The following is a 20,744-nucleotide window of genomic DNA, read 5'->3' on the forward strand; positions in this document are numbered from 1 at the left end:
TTCTACTCACTACCTAGACCATGAACAGTCAGGTTCTCTAAACAGGAAAGCTAGGTAACACTACGTGCCTCTCCCCATTCTCCCTTGTGCCCCTGAGAAGTGTCCTACATGTGACTGCAAGCCTCATCAAGGGTCTACGCAGATACAACCCCATCGGCCCGGCCCTCATCGACATTCACTGGCTCCCACTGCATACTCGAATCACCTCACAGTCTTGCTCCATGATCTATAAGGCAGACGCCCTCAAGTCACCCAGCTACTTTGCAGAGAAACTCAGCATCTCCCACGGATTGCACACCACCAGAAGCCAGGACACGTGCAGACTTGAAATCCGCTGCTGCAATAAGTAAAGGACCAGAAAACAGGAGTTCTCTGCCTAGACTCCAAGACTATGGAATCTCCGCTCCGTCAGCATCAGACTCGCCCCCACGCTCCTACAATTCAGAAAAGTGTGCGCAAGTGGTCTGTGGTGCATGTGGTGTCTGCCTGTGCAACTCGCTCGCGAATTTCTACTGTGAAGAATTTGTGCTTTTATACTTATTGTAATAAGGAGTTTAATTGGAGTCGGTGAGACTACGTGAGAAGGAAGAAGAGGTACTCCATATAAAACCGGCTTCCTGCATGGAGCGTGCACCGAAGTGTGCGCAAGTGGTCTGTGGTCGAGCTGTGAGGAGCAGTGGTAGGTTTCTACTGATGTAACAAGGCTATAACGGCGGTTCTATACTATTAAAAACACTGTAGTACTGCAGGAAACCATAGCATCAAAATGTCTTTGGAATACGTATTTTATTCGTATGACCCATTTACGTTATAGTTTGCAACACAGTGACTGCGGGGGCGTCTGCTCTTGGAAGCCTGAGGGATTCTGAAAGTGAGCTGAGTTTTTTCACGGTGACTGTAAATCTTTTGCTCTTTGAGCCGTGAGGGATATTGTAAGTGAATTAGAGTTTTCTACAGTGACTGAGGAACTTCTGCTCTTTGAGCCTTGTGGGTTTTCGAAAGTGAACCAATGTTTTCCCTGGTGATTGCAGGGAAATTGCTCCTGGTGGAATGGATATTTTACGCAGCCTTGCTTGCTGGAATTAATCAATTGGATGAAATGTCCTCAGCATATAAATAAACTACATACATCTGTAATGGTGTATTTTATTTAACAGAGGAGACAAGAGAAATAATTCATTTTAAGGTAACCGGTTGCTGTGAACCAATACGGCTCTACACTCTGGGCTTTGCAGCCAGATAGGAGTTGCGATGATTGGTGTGTCGGACCCAGTGACAATACATGAGAAGAACCGAATGGTACTGAATCCGGCCCTATTCATGACAGTCCTCTGCATAAGGAGTCGGAAATTGTGGGAGTACCGATGAATAATTTGGGCGACAACCGACACTGTGCACACGGCTCCCTTGATTGTTAATGATAATTCGGAGGAAGAGGCCGAGTGGACTGGTGCTCACCCTAAGCGAGGAAGCGGTGCAAATCAGCCTTTAAACTCTTTCAGGGCCACAGCTCTTCACTGCATCCCACATTACGACCCATAGCGGGGCAAGCTATTACAGACTTTTTTAAAGTTGTTGATGTGAAAACTGTAAATAAGCCTCCATGTGCTAAATTAATTGCAACCATTGATTGCTCACATATGAAAGAGCGGACTGATCTCGGTGTAATTGAACATGTTGACTCGATAATAACTGATAATGCTAGACGTAATGGTAATAGCGTTGTGCAAAATACATGTGATCCATCTCTTCAAGGGTCACCGACTGATTTAACGAATGCAAGTGAAAATATGGCAGAAACTGATATGATGATGAATTCAGTGAGGGAGGATGGCTCATGTGTAGAGAACACTATACATCATACACTCAGGGAGATTGATGAGCGTATATGACTCCCCTCGCCTACTCTATCAGCTCTATATATGGTCCTAAGCTCTTTTGTTACACTCTACGACAATATATGGGATGAGCTGAGGGCGCATATGCTCATACTCGTTGATATTAATGTGAAGATCGAGGAAATGTACACAAGTGAACACTTACATCCCACTTGGGGCCCTGTTAATATCAAGGAAACGCCAAAGGCGGTTAATTTGCCAAATGAGAACTGCACTCCTATTATAATTAAATTTACCAGAAGAATGGCGTATAGAAGCTATCACCCAGCGAAAGAGGGATAGACTTACAAATAGACCTATTCATGTGTATTTGTAAACTCAAACTAAAAAAGTTCTTTGCTACAAAGACATCTAAATGTGTAGATGAAAGTCATAGGCCAGAGCAGAGCGTACTTGCAATTGCAGATATTGAAAACACGTATTTACTAAGGTCCCTCGTACTAACTTTGAGGTTAGGATATTAGACCACGTAATCTCGCTATGGTGAAGCTAAAACCAAAAAATAGATTAATTCCCCAGATGCCACTAGACAATGTGAGTGATACGTTTCAAAGAGCAGTGATCAATGATATTCATCAAGCAATGGAAACACAAAACAAAAAGAATTCCAAAAGCAGTGACAATTTATCGGATAAAGAACTTGTAGCACTAAACAATTTGGCTAGTGATATTTCTATTGTGATAAAAGAAGCGGAAAAAGGAGGGAATATTTTAACAATGAACAGGCAAGATTATATATCCATGGCAATGCATAATTTGGAGACCCCGGACTGTCTCCAGACAGATCCAAGGAAAGAAGTAACAGAGCATTTGGATGAACTCTTTTTGAAGTGGTGCAGGCAGGGATTGATAACCGATGAAGAGAGAGCATTCTTAAGTGTCATAGAACCTGTTTTACCAACAATGTACTTTCTTCCAAAAATAAATAAGCGATATAAACAGATCCCAGAGGCCAGACCAAAGCTAAGCGGGATCGGATGGGCAAAAGAAACAATTTCGGAATACATGGACAACATTATTCGACCGATGGTGAATAAACTGCCAGCTTACCTAAAGGACACAACAAATGTCCTCAATATTCTAAAGGATATAACTTGGAAGTCAGACTACCTCTTGGCTACTCTAGATGTTTGGGGACTCTACACCTTAATACATCATGATTTGACTTTTAAGACAATGGAATACACGTCACGCAGATCCAGTTTATAGCGGTTTTGTGATCCCACAAAATGTCGCGTCAAAAATTGCTGTTTTTGCAGAAACAACCATTAAAAAAAAAAAAAAAGATACACAGGGCACGTTTCTCAACTTTTTTGATCCAAGAAATGTAATGTGCATGCACATCTCATCACTTACGCCAAAAAATGCGCAGCCCAATCCACTATGGCATCTGAATGGCACATATAAAATGCGCCCATTCAGATGGCCTTTTTCACCCCTTTGTGCTAATCAGGGTCTGTATCTGCACATTAAAATCGCATCCCAAATTTACAAATGTGGGGAGTAAATTGCGTGTTCGTAAGTGTTGTGCGTTTTGTATAAAAAGCGGAAAATTGCAACACGGCCGTGTAACATGATGCGAAAATGGCTGTCGTTTTATTAAATTCCCCATGAGTAGCTGAAGCGGGATACATGTACATCATGGCAGTTACTAGTAAAATTATGAAGTTCTGCTACAAAACTACATTTTGACCAAAAGCGGACATCGAAACAAAAAGGGATTTCAAAGGGAAATTGCCATTTGTCTGTTCCAGACTCTGGAGTTGGGAAGAAAGAGAGACGGGTAACTGTCCAGTCCTGGGTGCAAGAACTCTTGCAGGGAGCTGCACAAGATTGTAAACTTGGTGGTGTCATCACTGCTATATAAAGTGGATGCACTATGAGGAAAGTAAAGAGCTCCTAGAATGACCATTGTGAACAGAGCTTCTAAAACTGACCATCTGACAGCCACAAGGAAACACCAAAAGGAGGTTTTGCAGAGATTGCCTCTGGAATGGAGCGGTCTATTGCTGCTGCCTCTTGCTGGGGAGACCTACAAGCTGACTGGATTCTATGGTGAAGTCCTGGGGACCATCCTTGAGAGTGGAGTGACCAGACCGCTGCCCTGTCCTCCAAGAGGGACCTGAAATGCAGCTGGATTTCCTGCACTTTAAACAGAGGTTTTCTATGCAAGTAGAACTGAGCCCTGGGGAACCAACAGGTGGGGGAGTCTGCTTGCCTTAAACTCCTTCGCTTAATGGAGGGTGGGGGGCAAAACTGTGCAGATCCTTAGCCTAATTAACTAAACATATAATTTAATTAATTCCCTTTGGCAGTATACCACAGAGCGATTCTGGTTAAAATTCTAAACAAACAAAGCTCATTCCTGGTGTGCGCTGAAAACTATACACTGTAATTCAATTGGGTAATCCTATTTGTCCTGTTGACCCTGACTTCTTCAGGAAGAGGCGTGTCTTCAACCCTAAACTAAAAGCAAATCCCATTTTTTATCATCCAGCTTCCCCAACACAGGCCTTTAAGTGGACAGGGGTTCTGAAATCTAAAATTCTCAAATCATCCCAATTTTTACTGTCCAGCTTCCCCAACACAGACCAAAGTAGGGTGGGGGTCTGAAAAACCCATTGCTAAATCACCATGGGCCTCATTACGACCCTGGCGGAGTGGGTTTACGCCAGCGTTATTCGCGGCGGATCCGTCCGCCCTACTACGAGTTCCCGTAGCGCCATGGAACGTTTTCCGCCTGGTTTTTCCGGGCGGAGAAATCCATGGCGCTACGGGACCTTGATGTTAATTACGCCACTGTATTTTGCGGTGGCGCAATTAACGCCTTCCCCACTCCCATTATACCCTATGGGGCAAAAATGGGAATGGGGAAGGGTAAAATGGGGGATGGGGATTTACCGCCCCGCCAAGGTCGGCATGGGGCGGAAAATCCGCCATCCTCCATGGCGCTATCGGCAGCTTTCCGCCGTGCTCCGCGGTGCATTTAGCACCGCGATTTCCGCCAGGGTCGTAATGAGGGCCCATGTGTTTATTTTGCGCAAAGGTGTGGGTGAAATCATAATTGTCATATGTATTTGTACCAATCTATAAACACAACTGCTAGCCTTATAAGTGTGCAGAAAGATTGAAATTGCACAGCACTACATATGTAAATTGCTTGTGTTCATTCGTCGGTCTAATTATTTCCTTAAGTGAAATCTGTAGAAAGAAAAGTATTGTAATTTGTGTTTTTCCAAACCGATTGGTGTGATTTACTTGTGTGAAACAAGAAGTTAATTGTGAGCCACAAAGAAGGTGGGGTGTGTAGTTTAGTGTGATTTCTATTAACGATAATTTAAATAAATACAAATATATTTCCTGTTCACCTTGTTCTTGGCTCATTGGTTGTCAGGGGAAGCGATCCAAGGGGCACGATATGAGGCTGAAATAGGGCTGAACGTAAACCAACTGTTCATTGTGTGACACTTAGCTTGGGGAGGGAAGGAACTCTCTGTGTTGAGGGTGGCCTCTCAATAAACCCTTACACCTTAGGTACTAACCATTTCCAAGGACTGCCATCAAATCCACTGGGACTTGCTCCATTGCCAAGAAGTGCCCACATTTCTGCCCAACAATAAGCTTCCAAATGACTTGTCCATAAAGGTCAAAATGAAATGCCTCAGTACAAGCCCGCAATCCCATGAATTGCCATACAGCTAAACTGCATTCCCACCTTCACACTGGAATTAAAGAGTGGCTAGCCATTGGAGAAGATGGCAACATTGCCAGCAGATGAGCGGCGGGGAGGGAAATACCCCTGTCTATGTGGGGCATGGCATACCAAGCTACCCAGGGAGGAAGAAAGCACAGGAGACAAAGGAGCACTGTGCCTCATCCTCTTGAAGGCATCCATTATCAAAAGCATTTATTTCTCCTACTCCAAGTAGACGAAAGAGAACTCAATGGCTACGCAGCAGGCTTGTGAAATGCTGTTCACAGGCACAAACTGTAATAAAGTGTGCACATTCCTCTGCATGCCACATATCCAAACAAAAGCACCACCCCGGTGATGCAGTGGCATCCACTGGCACCCTAATTGGTAGCCCAACCCTGGTTAGAGGCACCCTTTGCTTATTGAGCATGGAGCATGACCACCATCGACCCTACCTGACAAAGATGGCTGCTCCTTTCCTTTCCTCAATGAAGACATCTGGATCGGTAGGCTTTGGTGGGTTCTCCTGGTGAACGGGTGGAACAAAAAACGAAACGTGAAGGTCTGGACAGCCGGATTTCACCACAGTGGTCACAGGAACGGTCATGTCAATCTTGGTCTCTGGAAAGACAGGTTCTGATTTAAAACAGGATTTCATAATCACCAACCCACCCTCATTGAACACTGTGCTGTGCGGGACCCGGCATTCACACCAGATTGCCGTGTCATGGGCAGTGGTGTCACTAGAGGTTGTAGGGGGGGACTCGGGCACCTCCTCTGAAATCCTGGCACCCCCTCCTTGTGCCCCCCACCCAACTCAGCTGGGATACTTTCTCTGCACTGTCTGCAGTGCTGTGTCCTCCGGCACAGCACACACACGGGGCCGCAATCAATGCTGCCACACAACAATAAAGAACTGTTAAGTTCCCCCTGCAGTCAAGAGCAGCCCTTACAATCAGAATGTAGCGCACGAAACGGCTAATGATGGGCCATTAGTGACTTCATGGTTTCATGCCTACAGTCTGATGGGAGGGGAGGTGCAGTGGGGTGCGGTAGTTGGTGTGCACAAAAGATTCTTTGCAGACAAAAGATTCTTTGCAGGAGTGCTTCTGACGTCACACATTGCCCCCTACTTTTGTCTGTGGCCCTCCTCTGTGCCCCTCCTAGATTTTATTCCTGGCGATGTCATTGGTCATGGGGACCGTGTCAAAACTACTATCACCTCAATGCTGTGCAGGTGTCGATTCTAGAGGAGCAGGTGTCAGGTAAGTCTCACAGCCAGCCCTCTGCACACAGCCAAATAGGCCTCGTTCTGGTTCCTCAAAGGACTCTTGGTCAAGATATGAAACGTGCAAGGCATTGGCGAGAGAAGGGTAGTGTGATTCAAAACTACCCTATTTCCCCTTTGGGGAAGCATAGAGTAGGGGGTGGCATGGTTTGAGCGAGGGCCTGGCCTGTCATCAATGTTCCTAGAAGGGAAGGGGTGGTCAGACCCTGTCTCTTGCCTCACATGCGCAGGGTAGCACCCATAGTTGTCAGACAGGAACCCGGTGAGGGCTCACCTGGGACTTGGTAATGTCGGAGGGAATTGAGGAGCTGCGTTGGCTGCTCGTCTGTAACGTACGCTTGGGAACGTTCACTTTGGCCATAGCAACGTCCTGAAAGAGAACTCCAGGCTGCATACAAATGGGGTTGGAGTAAAGGTTTGTTGGCTGCAATGAAACAGAAGTGTACAAAAAGGGCTTGGGCACAGCCAGTGAAAGACTGGAGACTATGTGAGATCTTCAATATAGATTGAGAGATAGGCTAGCCTATTTTCTCCTCATCATAAGTGGAACCCTAAAAGGAAACTGCCAAATGGCAGGGGAATGAAGGGTGCCCTTTGAGCAGGCACATACCGGGGAAGTCAGTTGTAAACTTGCACATGTTAATCCAGTCTCACTTGAAGGGGTCATCAGGGCCACCAAGATACCCCGCATAAAGAAAAAGGACTTTCACGGACATTGGGACTTCTCAGGGCCCCTGTATGCAGCATAGGGCTAATGGCCATGATACAATCCCTGCGAATGCTTATTCTGCTTGATGCAGTGGTCTAGACCAGTCTGATCTTTGGGTTTGGAGCATGTTGTGGTGTCTCAAAGTGCTCAGAAGCAGATGTATGGCTTCACGTTAGCACCATACAAAACACCAAAGCACAACAAACGCTTGTTTGGCGGCTTAGTGGCCATGCTCTGGGTGAACTTCACTCTTTTCTCGCCCCGCTGGGCTTCAAAGCTAGAGTGCTTGACGGCCCAAAGCTTGAAGTATTACTACTCCAAGAACATCCAGTAGATCCACCGGAACAACAGAACGGAAGCAATACCCACAGGGGTCACACCTTCCTGTGATGCATAATTCAGTTATAAAAAAAACATGGCCACCTCTCACTTGAGAGAAAAAGAAGAAAACAGCACAGCAAGGGTACCTTGCTTGACCTTAAAAATGCAAGACACAGTGAAAGCCTCACGGCAAATGTGGCATGCATAAGATTTTCTTAATCTCATCACATCACAAAATTCCCCAAGTCAGCCCGAACACCCAGGACATGCAATCTCCCCAACAAAAGATGGGATATGTTTCCAGCTAAGCTACCTTGTTTAAAGTGGCAAGGGTACTGGTGCACTAGGCATTGGTTTTATTTTGGCTGAGAATTACTCTAAAAATACACGCTATATTGCTCCTACCGGGGTGTGCTGCCCTGAGTGGGCCCGAGGGTAGACAGGCCCCTGGGTTCTTACCTTTCTCATTCTTGCCCTGGATATAGTAGAAGAGACGAAAGAAGCCCGTCCTCAAGGCCTCCTTCTGTGGTTCCCCTCGCACGACGGTGCTCGCCCACATCGCTCCCTCATACTGCCGCAGATCATAGTCTTCCTGCCAAGAAGTGAAGTGCAGTAGTGAGTGAGTGGGGGCACGGATTCTACATTGCACGCTCAGACACTCCTCACCACATGCCAGGAATTCCCTTTGTATGCCCAGGTACTCCCATCAAATGCAAGGCATTGCTTTTACATAGCCACTTATTGTATTGTTTATTTATAAAGAACTGTTTCAAAGCGCTCAAGGAGGGTGGAAACACAACAGTCGATCAGAGCCCTTGAAATTCTGAGACGATAATAGTCTCCATAGGCAGGATAAGTACGTATAATATATTTAACTGTTGAGAGACAGCAAATAGGCCTGACAGCGATTCTGCAGTTTTACCAGTGCAATTAGAGGCAAAGACAAGGGAGAACAGAGACAATCTTCAGGCACAGTGGATTCGAATTATGCAAGTGCACAGACGGACACAGGGAGGTGGGGGCACAAGTGAACCCCGTCGGTGTAGACTGGGGTAAGTGCAAAGAGAGCCACTCTCTTGGGTGAATCTCTCAAGTACAGTGAGGGTGGGTGTGGTGTAGGGCCCGAGGCAAGTGTGAGAGAGGCCAGGACCTGTGAGACTGAGGAACACCATGCGGCCAGTCGGCAAGCTGCAAGGAAGAGGAGGGAGTTAGGGGTAGAGTAGAGAGCTAGGTTAGCAGGGTAGAGTGAGAGAGAAGGAAGAGTCTTGAGGAGTTTCTGGAGCTTGAGAAGATCGTCTCAAGACAGAGGGCCGCAGCGAGGCTATTCCAGAGGGAGGCACCTGCTGAGGATCTCCCTCCAAATCTCTGCTTAGAGAACTGGCTCACTCGGAGAAGGTTGGAGGTAGATGAGCGCAGGGCTCATGAGGGACAGTATTTAGGTAAGCAACATTGCAGATAGGTAGGTCCCAGGCCCCAGAAAGCCTTGCAGCCACGGGGACCCAGTGAAGGGATTTCAGCGCCGGAGAGATGCGGTCCCTGGGCCTGAGGCCAAGGATAAGCCAAGCAGTTCTGTTCTGGATGAGTTGCAGAGGGCGCAGGGCAGAAGAAGGGAGGTTGAGGAAGAGGCTGTTGCAATAGTCCAGCCTAGAGAGATCCAGGGCTCTGGAGACAGTGAGCCGCTGGGGGAAAGTGAGAAAAGGTAGAGTACCCCTGAGGAGGTGTGACTTTTTAGAGAAGTCTAAAATGTGAGGGGCGAAGGAGAAAGTGGAGTCGAAGATGACCCCAAGGTTTTTCACCTCCCGGTCAGAGAGTATGGAGGTTAACCACGCCAGAGCCTGACCTGTGATTCCCAGAGTGTCACGGAGGCGTGCAATCAGGATGTTGTGGTTAACCGTATCAAAGGCAAAGGAGAGGTCAAGGAGAATGCAGACAAGTGGGAGTGTTAGTGTCAGGATTTGAGAGCAGGTCTTCACAGGTGTTCAGAAGAGCAGTTTCCGTGCCTCTGGATGATCTAAAGCCAGACTGATGTCATGGAAGCAACCAATAGATTCAGTGTGGCGGGTCAGCTGAGAGACAGCAAGCTTCTCCAGGAGTTTGCCCAGGAAAGGAGTGATGGAGATAGGGCGGTAGTTTGCCAGAATGGAGGGGTCAGCAGAGGGTTTCTTGAGCAGAGTGTGCACATGGGAATGCTTAAGAGCAGTTGGGAAAACTCCAGTGGAAAAGGAGAGGTTGCAGAGATCAGTCAAGGCTGGGGCGTGGGAGTCAATATTGTACTTAATGGTTTTAGAGGGGCAGGGGTCCACCTGTTTGGATGAAGCCTTCATAGACCAGACTTTTCTGGTGACCTCATTGGGTGTGACGGGTGAGAGAGAAGAGAGGGTAAGTGGAGGGGGGGGCCCAGGGAGGCTCCAGTGTTGGTGTTGGCTCCGTTGTTGGTGTATGCTGTGGTGTGGAAGATAGGGAGGAAAGGATGTCTTGGGTTTTTGTGATGAAGTGTGCAGCCAGGGCCGAGCAAAGGTCCTCGGGGGGGTGTGATAGAAGAATAGGCAGCTGCAGGATTAGTCAGTTCCTTGCAGACTTTGAAAGGTTTTCCTGTGTTATTTGATGCCGCGGAGATGCTGGCTCGAATAAAGACTCTTTTCTTGGAGCGGATGCAGAGTCGATATTGCCTTTGAAGGAGGCAGCAGGCCAGTTTGTCAGATGGTACGCCTGACGAGTTCCATTTCCGCTCAGATGCCCTACACTTGGGTTTAAGGGTAGCCAGATAGGAGTCGTACCACGAGTTACTCTTTTTGGAAGGCTTCAGTCGGACCCTCATGACAGGGGCAAAGGTATCAAGAGTGATGGAGATGGAGAGATTGAGATTAGCAAGGGCTGTGTCAGGGTGGGAGTCAGCCGCAGGAATGGGAAGAGGAGAGTAGGTGGAGGCAAAGGCAGACACCGTCACTTTTATTCATGGGTATGGTGACTTTGAAGCCAAGTGGGCGTGCTTGGTGTGTTGCTGCAGGAGGAGAGGAGAGCTTCAGGTGTGTTCAAAGAGAGTGGTCGGTTCAAGAGAGAGAGGTAGTGATAAGGGTAGAGAGAGGGATGTCCGTAGAGATGAGAGCATCCAGAGTGTGGCCAGCGGTGTGCGTGGAGCCAGAGGATAGGGTAGAGAGGGAGACAGTGGCATAGGTTGCGGAAAGGCCCTGAGGAATCAGGAGAGTCCAGATGGATGTTGAGATCACCCAACAGGAGGAGTTGAGAGGAGGAGGAAAGTAGAAAGGAGGCCAGATCTGCCCATTCCGAGAGGAAGAGAGTGGACTGTCCTGGTGGCCGATAGATGGTGGCTATAAGGAGAGAAGATTTAGGAGAGAGTGAGAGCCTGCAGACTATGCTCTCGAAGGAGGAGTTTGCCTGAGCAGGGATGATGGATGCAGATATCCATTCTGGGAAGATCAGCGCCACTCCCCTTCTTTGGCCTGGGCGCAGAGAAGATGTTGTAGCCTTCAGGCAGGAGTATGTCAAAGCTTGTGACAGAGCTATCCTTGAACCATGTCTCCGTGATGGCATCAAGATCCATGAGTTCAAGGAGGTTGCAGATGTCAGACGAGTGTTTGAGAGCAGAGCGAGTGTTGAGCGTGGCAATGTGGAGAAGCTTGCCATCTTTGAAGGTCTTCCGCAAAGGGGCACAGTGGACAGTGCCCCCCCCCAAGGGTGTCAAGAGGGCCAGAGGGAAAGTGGAGGATGGCGGAGGAGCCACGGCCAGCAAGGGGGCCAGGACAGTACGGCAAGGCCCAGGCACCTGTGCAGAAGAAGAGGAAGGCACAGAGGACAAGGGAGCCTGTGCTGAGGCGGGGGAAGGCACAGTGGACAAGAGAGCCTGTGCAGAGGAGGAGGAAGGCACAGTGGGCAAGGGAGCATGTGCAGAGGAGGAGTAAGGCATAGTGGGCAAGGGAGCCTGTGCAGAGGAGGAAGTAGGCACAGAAGGCAGGGGGGCCTGACCGGAAGGAGAGGTAAGGTTAGAGAGGCGAGGGAGGAGACCGTCGAAGAGGAGAAGGTTTGGTTGAGGACCCTGAACCATGATGGTTCCATTGAAATAGACATTACTGATGACTCTGGAAATGGCGAAGAGGTCAAGGAGAACCTCCCAGCGAGTGCCACCATTAATGGGAGAAGAGGCGATAGGAGAAGTTGACCATGTAGCGAGTCCATAGGTCATGTGTGTTAACAAAGAAAACAATGTCAGTAAGAGTTGCTTAGGCTGAAGCCGTGACAAAGGTGTCCGCAATAGGAAGGCCAGGGTTGGAGCCAAGTATGTCCTTCTTAAGTTTCTTCCGGCCAGATTTAGTGATAGGAGAACAATTGGAGATAGCGAAGCAGTTGGAGAGGATAGGAGAGATAGATAGTGACATAGCTAGCTGCAGTGGTGAGGAGGACACTTACCAGTCAGACGTTCTGAGGCACAGGGAAGAATGGGTGTGGGGGGCAACAAGGGATGGGAGGGAGACAGAGGGTTAGCACACAGCTAAATTCAATTTTAGCAGAACAAGATGAAAATGCAATGCAGCCACTGGGCACTGCTAAGTTCGATTATTTGAGGTAAGAGTGGAAGTCCAGATGAGATGGAGTAAGGGGAGGGAATGTCAACAGGCGAGGAGGTAGACGATGGATGAATTTGGTTGAGGGAACTAACCTACAGAGAAATTATAAATGTCCCGTTGAGTGTGGTGCAGGATCACCTCCATATATACATGGCGGTGAAGGGAGATCCCCCAGACACGGCCAGGCAGTGGACAAGCAGCAAACAAGGCCTTAGATGCAGGCCTTTGATAGGCCAGACCGCCTCCCGGTCCAAAGTATTGGCTAAATATTGGGGCAGGCAGCCCATCGGTGAAGCCCACACACTCAGGCATAGATGAGGGTCAGGCCATGTGCACAGGTGGCCATCTTGGAAAGGCCAAGGCCACGCTGCACCAAGGGAAAGAAAAATAATCCAATTTATACTTTGCAAGGTTGTAATTGCACCCAGATGCCTCAAAGGTAGGGTAGATGGTCGGAGTCACATAACAGAAAAAAATGTGCTTTTCAAATGGTGCGCTGCACGGCGCCGCAGCAATTCACAAATAAAAGATTTTGGGCTTTTATTATATATATTTTTTAAAGATGCCTGTGTTTCAGTCATTTTGCCATTATATGCCCTGGTGCCCCTCTTATGTGCAAGAAAGGGTAATCAGTTTGAAGTACAAACACATATATATAAATACACATATCAATTTCCACAGGGCAGACAGAGGTAAAAGTATAGCTGACAAGTACAAATGTGTGTAAATAATAAAGCAGTGGTTTTTCAAGCTTGTGCTGGGATCTGTCCTTGTCGCACACATCATGCATCAAGCGCAATGCCCCTATGGCTGAAGGACAAGAAAGGACGATTGAGCCCAGCACGCCGTTTCCCCTGGTATGGAGGGTGGGCACTGGCTAGTAGTATTCAGCAAAGCAGTGTTTGGAGGGCAGTTGCCAATTTTGAGTGGGCAGGTGATAATAGATCATACAGTAGCTTGGCATCCCTGGCCCCATTCATACCATCACGCGGTTCTAGGACTCAGTTTCCTGAAAGTCGGGGAGAGAATGCGAGAAGCTGGGCTCCTTAAGTACATTAGTGTAGCCCGGTACAGCGCAAGATGCATTAAGAGATCTGCCATCACACCTGTCGCCAGCCTTAGTAGAGCAGAGCAGGTATATAAGAGGTGTCAGTGGGAAGTTGCATAGGGGAGAGGCAGGGCCGGCCTTAGTGGTGGCAACGCCCCGGGCAGCAAAACTAAAATGTGGCTCCAGCACGCCCCTGGTCATGCAGGGGGGCACATTTTTAAATAGGCGGCGATACAAAAGCATCAGCGCCCTATTAAATGTACCCCACTCCGGAGAGCGTGGCAAATTTCATTTCAATAGGGTGCCTGCCGCACCTTCTCCCACCACACCAGCTCGGGGGAGACCTCGAATGACTCCCTCGAGCTGGTGTGGCAGGGGGCTAATGGCTGGCTCAAGGGTAGTCCAGCATCCTGGAGGGGGTGCTAGAGGGACAGCCTGCATAGCGGACGCCCTTCTAGCCACCCCCCCCCCGGGAGGTACCTACAGCTCGCCTCCTCCCACGGAGGGGAAGGTGCATCCCCGGGCCCAGCCCCATCTAGCGGGGCTCCGGGGATTAGTAAGAAGGCAGGGAGACTGCTTAACACATTGGGCCTCATTACGACCCTGGCGGAGTGGGTTTACGCCAGCGTTATTCGCGGCGGACCCGTCCGCCCTACTACGAGTTTCCGTAGCGCCATGGAGCGTTTTCCGCCTGGTTTTTCCGGGCGGAGAAATCCATGGCGCTACGGGACCTTGTCGTTAATTACGCCACCGTATTTTGAGGTGGCGTAATTAACGCCTTCCCCACTCCCATTATACCCTATGGGGCAAAAATGGGAATGGGGAAGGGTAAAATGGGGGATGGGGATTTACCGCCCCGCCAAGGTCGGAATGGGGCGGAAAATCCGCCAACCCCCATGGCGCTATCGGCAGCTTTCCGCCGTGCTCCATGGTGCATTTTGCACCGCGATTTCCGCCAGGGTCGTAATGAGGGCCATTCTCTTTTGGCAGCCCCCAGCCTGAAGATGCAGGAGAGCGTGCAGTCGTTGTTGTGGAAGTTTTCTTTCGTAAATATGATCCTTGGCCTCGAGGGCCGGCAGCAGGGCGCTGTGTCCGCTCAGATAAACGGCCCTTTATTTTCATTGATGTATGTACGGGGCCGAGTACGAAAAGAAGGATGTTAAAAAAAATTGCGTTAGCCTGGATGTTTGCGTGAATGCTGCCCAGGGATAAAGGATAGTCCAGAACTTGCCTAACTGTACCTGGTGCAAGTGAGGCTTGGATACGGATGGGCTTGTGTTCCCCAGTTCTGTCGCAGCGCCGGCTCAATTGGTACGTCTCTGTGCCACAAGGGGTTAGTTCCGTTGTGCCCATGCTTGCGGGCCCAGCCGTTTGGGCGCACCGGCTAGGGGTCGCAGGTGAGGTAGAAATCAAGGGGATATGTTTGGAATTGCAGTTTCGCGCCATTCGCGGGGCATTCAGTGGGACAGAGGTGCTGCGACTCTGTGAGGGGGAGCCGCAGGGCATCGGAGCGCCGCAGGCGGGTTGCGCCAGGCCTTCCCTTGTGCGGTCGCCATTACACAAGGTGTGTATTTTATAACCGTGTTGAAGGATGTCCTTTATGCAGTCGCCCTGCGCTTTGGGGGATTTCTTATTTAACGGAATACAAAGAGCTCAGTTTCTGCATTGTGCGCGCAGTTTTAAGGACTCCAAAGATTAATTATGGTGCCACTCAATTGGGGCCCACCGTACGAACACAGTACGAAGGGCATCTTTTCGGGAGGGGCCAATATACGCGACTTATTAGGCTTTGATTTTCTTTGTGGCCAGCTGCAATTTTCTAACGTTTTCTCGGTCGCTGTACCGCATGAGCGCTGTTTGATTCAAGGTATTTCGGGTGCCCTTTGACGGTTGAGTGCGGCATGGGGCAGTGGGGTAGGGAATGCATGCGTTAGCATCGGCTGGTTGCCGTGCCGCTGGGTTAGGGTCGTGCCAGGTATGTAAGTGTGCAGCATTGAAACTATTGGTCACAGCTGCCGTTCATTCAAGGGCCCCAGCCACACGGGAACCAGCAGTCACATTTGAGGGTCAGACGTTCGCTTTTAAATATGTCTCGAATTGGGCAAACATGCGCTTAGTTTATCAATATGTCGCGCCAGGATTTGATTTGCTTTTGCATAAAAGGAGTGTTATTTAACCTAAAGGGAGCAGGAGGTCGCTATCGCCCCCTGGCTGGGTTGCCAGTTCAGTGTGCTTGTTTGCTTTGTTGTATAGGATTGCCCTGGCGAATGGAAATGCCACCGAAAATTCTCGGCAGGGTTGCACCTTTGTGGACTGTTAGCAAAGTTATGCAGCTGTTCATAAAATGGATGTCGGTTTTCATTGGTCTTGCTTCAATCATTTGGTTTACGTGGGGCCAGTTTGTGCCGCTTGTTTGTCGGATTGTTAGTTAGCACGCAATTTTCTGAAATTATTGCATCTCAATTAAATAAACCGCGGTTTCTTTAATTGACTTTCAATCTTATCCCACAGGGGTTTTTGCTTTGTGGCAACAGCTTTTGTTTATGCAAAATTGTTGTTTATTGGGTATTTATAATGCTCCTACCGAAAAGGGAGAGGTCACCCCTGGATATTTAGGTATTTCTCCACTTAGTCTTTCTTGTCGGTGCATTGTTTTAGGCTACAGTGGGCCGCATTACGAGTATGCCGGTCCGGTAACAACGGTACCAGTAAGCTTGTATTTATAATGCACTTATACAGGTGGTGGAGGATACCCTGTTCACTTGGAGATACATATTGCCAGCGGTTTATTTGGTATTCAGAAAGCACCTTTTGCTAGTTAGTCAGCTCAGCAGGTTGAGCGCTGGAGGTCGCAGTCTGCAATTATTGTTGTTAGTGGACTAGGTAACCGGGGTGCATGGCTTTTTGCAATAAGCGCCAGCAAACACGTTTGGGGATATCATTACAATAATTTCCATGGGAGCATGGGGGGGGGGGCGGATATCTGGAAATGTTTCAACAGGGGCTGACTTAAGTTCAGTGTTTCCTTATATCGCACCTGCTTTTCATATTGCAAGCACCGCCTGGTTTGTTGTAAACATTTCAAATGTATTTTTAAGAACAATGCTTTGTCGTGTGCACTGGACGCGCTGCAGACTGAACTGTTTTTTCAATGAAGGAAGTGAGCTGTGGCACCTTTTCAGCGTGTGTATTTCTTTCCTTTGGAGGTTGGGCTGCGCGCCATGTGCATTTGCAGGGTGGATTTGTTTGTCGCACTAGAATCGTGTAACTTGAAAGTGTCATGGCACCTTTCGCACCTATTACAATTTGAAAATGGTGAGTTTATGTAGCGATTACAATGAAGGGAACAGAATGCCTTTTTGCGTGCTCACATGGTGACAAATATTGACACGCCCTATTTCGGAAGCAGATTTAACCGTTTTATGGTCCTGCAATCACTAACCGGGTGTGGCACACGCATGCGCATGAGTGCCACACAGTGATACATTTGGGGGCCGAATTTAAGCGCACATTTATGGCATAACCCATGAATGGCACACATTGATTTAGCTGGGGTTGGGACTGGCCTAGAGGGCACACATTGATTTAGTTGGGGTTGGGACTGGCCTAGAGGGCATTAGGCCCATGAGCGAATCAAAAAGGCAAAAATGCTTGTTTGGACAATTTTTTGGTTTAAATGGGGCCACCTTTTGCCCCATGTGGGCCAGTTGGATGAGTTACTCCCTATACGGCTAGTAGTTTTGACCAGGGGTTGCTGAATAAATATTCTTTAAAATTCACAATTTGCATCACATTTCATCAACAATCTCCCCTGCTAAGTACGTAGAAGATAAAAAGGACAATTCACTCTCTTCCTCCCCCTTGCATTTTGTGAGCTGCGGCACTTGCAATCTGAATAACACAAGTCTAGCGTCTTTGTCCCCCTCTCTCTGCCCCCCTTTTGCAGTGGAAGCATGGAATTAAGGGGACAATTGGGCACATTGATTATCTAGTTTGCGTGGGGGGTAGTTTCCCTTCTGGCATGCCAGACTCTGACTTGGCAGACTTTGCAACAAAAATAATTTCCACCTAGAAACACCTAGGTATAGGCGCTTTATAAATATCACAGCATATCTGTCGTTGAGGGACACTGAGGTGACGCTAGGTTAATACAGGCGATACACATTATAACAAGTTACATTTTGTTCCCATCATCTTAGGTTGGTGTAAAATGACAAGAGAAGGGTCACCAGACATGTTCGCCAGCATCGAAGTTGGCTCCAACAGTCCCATTAGTAACGAGTGTGAGAATGAGGCCGAATTGTGGGCTTTAATCCAGGAAAAATGCACAGGAAGGGTAGAAACTGGGTATAAAAGATGTTGGAGGAGGGGCAGGAAGTGCTAACACACCAGCAGGTTGTTCAGGCCCAGATCTGCTCGCCTGTAACCTTGGACAGCCCCCCCACCAAGCAAAATACCCACTAAAGCACCACCAAAAAGGAAAATAGAAGTGCGTAAACCAAGGTGTAAGGTTGTACCAGTCGGGCCACAAGAAGCATTATTATTATTACAGGTGGCAGCTAATCCTGCCGGGCACACTGCTGTTTTGCAGCAGGCGGTTCTGCCCACAATAGGTGAGTTTGTGAGATCACAGCACCCTTATCTCTGCAAACAGGTAACCACTTGGACAGTGGGGCGGTAAGAACTACCTGATAGGGAATGATTTGGAGAAGGATCAAATTATTAAGGCAGTAGAAGCTACCTAGCTAAGGGGCCAGCAGTGAGACCCCAAGAAGAGTTTGGGGGGTGCCTCAGAGCCTGCCACTATCCTTGGGTTATAAGGGCCTGGACCTCTCTGGGTGCGGGGAGGGTGTCTGTCACACCAGGGGCGGGGGTGGCACCAGTACACCAGCAGGGGGCCACAGGTCTGGGTGACTTGATTGCGCAGGGACAAGGTGAAAGAGGGGCAGCAGCCCCAGCATTGGCTTTAGAAGAGGTGGGGGGTACCCCTTAGTAAGCATCGCACCTCCACTGTCTAGCAGGTCCACCTTAGCATGGCATGTTCCTAGGCAAGTGAAAGAGCGGATTTGGGAAATGGAGTATTTTGACATTCTCATTATTATCGGTAGAGACGGCAGATATTGGATATTATGGTTAGCAAAGCTGAGGAAAAGAAGACGCAAAAAAGCAATAGGTCGGAGGAGAACACAGGAAACTGGAACAAGGCATTCTCTTTGTTAGCCGCAGTATTGATGAAGAAATACCCAGAGCAGGGTCCAGCTTTATGGAAGTGCAGGGACACTATTGTGAATGACCCTCCACGGGATGGATAGATTATGACAGGGATTTTAGATCCAAGATGTCAATGGTGCCAGATATGACATGGGACCAGAAGGACATGGAGGTCTGGGTTTCATTTATGGGTGGTAAGGACAGGGCCAGTAAGGCAACTGTCAAGATATCAAAGGAGACGCAGGAGCAATGGTACAGTAAGGATGAGCCCAACCATAAAACTGACCGGCGGCCCTTTCATCAAGGCCCCTCAGCACTGAGACAAAAGGATCAGGCACCCAGAGGTTTTGGTTCTGGACAGTAGTTCAGATCATTTAACAACGGGTTGTGCAGTTGAGGCGCAAGGTGAACATTTTTTGCACATGATTACACAAAGTGTGGGGGGAGTCACCCAGTTGAAAGATGCTTCAATTCCAAGTGGGAGGGCAGGGGCAGAGGGCAACACAGAGCTGCACAATAGAGCAATGCGGGTAAAGGACCCTCCCCAGTGGGAAAAATGGTGCAGCAAGAATGTTTTACATTAGTATCCAAAGGACAAAGAGTAGGAGTTACTATTTAAGGGTTTTTATTGTCCTGCATACTTGTGGTGTGCATAGTAACGGTTTATATTTATGTGCGGTCATAGGAATGGAGATAGCCAAGGACGACGAGGACCGCCTCATGTTTGTCTCTAGAGTATGGCCATTGGCACTGCAGAAGGACCCAGAAGTTTGGTAAGGTGTGGGATATTGCCAGAGGTTACAGGCTCTGTGATAAGATTGGATAGTAATCCGAATATGGCAGAAACAAGTTTACAATTAGAAGTATGAAATATGGTAGGCCAAGCGAAGTCTGGGTGAAGTACTTCACAACACAAGCCTGCAAGGTACACAGACCAAAAGCCTAAACGTGTTATGACCAAATAATTGTTTTCAGGCTTTGCACCATGCGGAATGGACACCCAAAAGGGGGTGATGTGAGCATATTGGCCTGAAAACCCTGGGGCCAGAGTTGTGGGTGCCCTGACCTGGTGGCCAGACACCAGAGGTGGGCGGTCCTCACAAGAACAGCCACATGAGTGATCCATACAAGAGTTATGGGAATTACTGACCTGGCAGTCAGGCACCATACGGCAAATGTTTCCTCGGGCTTGTGTGAACAGCTCTACAATGGACAGGATGTGCTAATGAGAGACGGAGAGTATAGATGCAGGTAGATAAGGTCTGTAAGTCTTTTGGGGAATTAGGGGGCCACCACCAATGCACAGCGGAGTTATGGGGCATTCCTAGTCAGGAAGGAGTTTGACGCTGTAGTTTCGGCCATGGGTGGTTTCCCGGTGGCCACAGTCGAGCCAATTCAGACGACGGGCACAGAGTCCTTTACAGACAGTTGAGACTCCTCGTCAATGAGATTCAGTGGTCCCGAAGAATTATTGCTTGACAGTTTATAATCAGAAGCGGAGACGTCCGCTACTCTGCAAACCAGAAGTGACAAACCCAGAAGTGACGAGTTTTCCCCGGATACTATAGGATAACGACAAGCTCGACAAATCCATGGGCTACCTTAGAAGTCTAAGTAGATGTGACGTTACTTAGCACTGGGACTGACCCCCAATATGTTTGTGACTCTAATAAATGTGATCTGGTGTTTCTAAATATACACCAGTTATCGTTGCGATTATTAGGGTATGTGGAACCATTGCATGATGTCTTAAACCCCAAAGGGGTGTGTGTAATGGTGCCGCTAAAGGGACAGCCTGCATAGCGGGCTGCCTTTTGGCCACCTCCTCACCCCCGGGGTGTACCTACACCTTGCCTCCTCCCTCAAGAGGTAAAGGGGCGTCCCCAGGCCCAGCCACATCCAGCTGGGCTCCGGGGAGTAGTTATGAGGCAAGGGGGATGCTTAGCTCATTCTCTTTTGGCAGCCCCCGTCTGAAGTCCCACCTTCCCTCCC

At 48.5% G+C, this 20,744-nt stretch overlaps 1 protein-coding gene and 1 long non-coding RNA gene across 2 annotated transcripts in view; one reads left to right on the top strand and one right to left on the bottom strand.

The window, feature by feature from the left end:
* The window catches only part of LOC138532962 (uncharacterized), a 157,105-nt gene that overhangs the window by 135,835 nt on the left and 526 nt on the right, over window positions 1–20,744 (top strand). The window lies entirely within an intron of this gene.
* LOC138532935 (heme-binding protein 2-like) overlaps window positions 1–20,744 on the bottom strand; it is a 59,242-nt gene that overhangs the window by 4,556 nt on the left and 33,942 nt on the right. Inside the window, exons 3-4 of the mRNA XM_069641108.1 lie at window positions 8,370–8,502; window positions 6,048–6,213 (exon numbers count right to left, since the gene is read on the bottom strand). Coding sequence (XP_069497209.1) covers window positions 6,048–6,213; window positions 8,370–8,502 — 299 coding nt within the window. The remainder of the gene's footprint in view (window positions 1–6,047; window positions 6,214–8,369; window positions 8,503–20,744) is intronic.

The sequence above is a fragment of the Ambystoma mexicanum genome, chromosome 1q (assembly GCF_040938575.1).
Source record: "Ambystoma mexicanum isolate Mex_15411 chromosome 1q, UKY_AmexF1_1, whole genome shotgun sequence".
NCBI lineage: Eukaryota > Metazoa > Chordata > Amphibia > Caudata > Ambystomatidae > Ambystoma > Ambystoma mexicanum.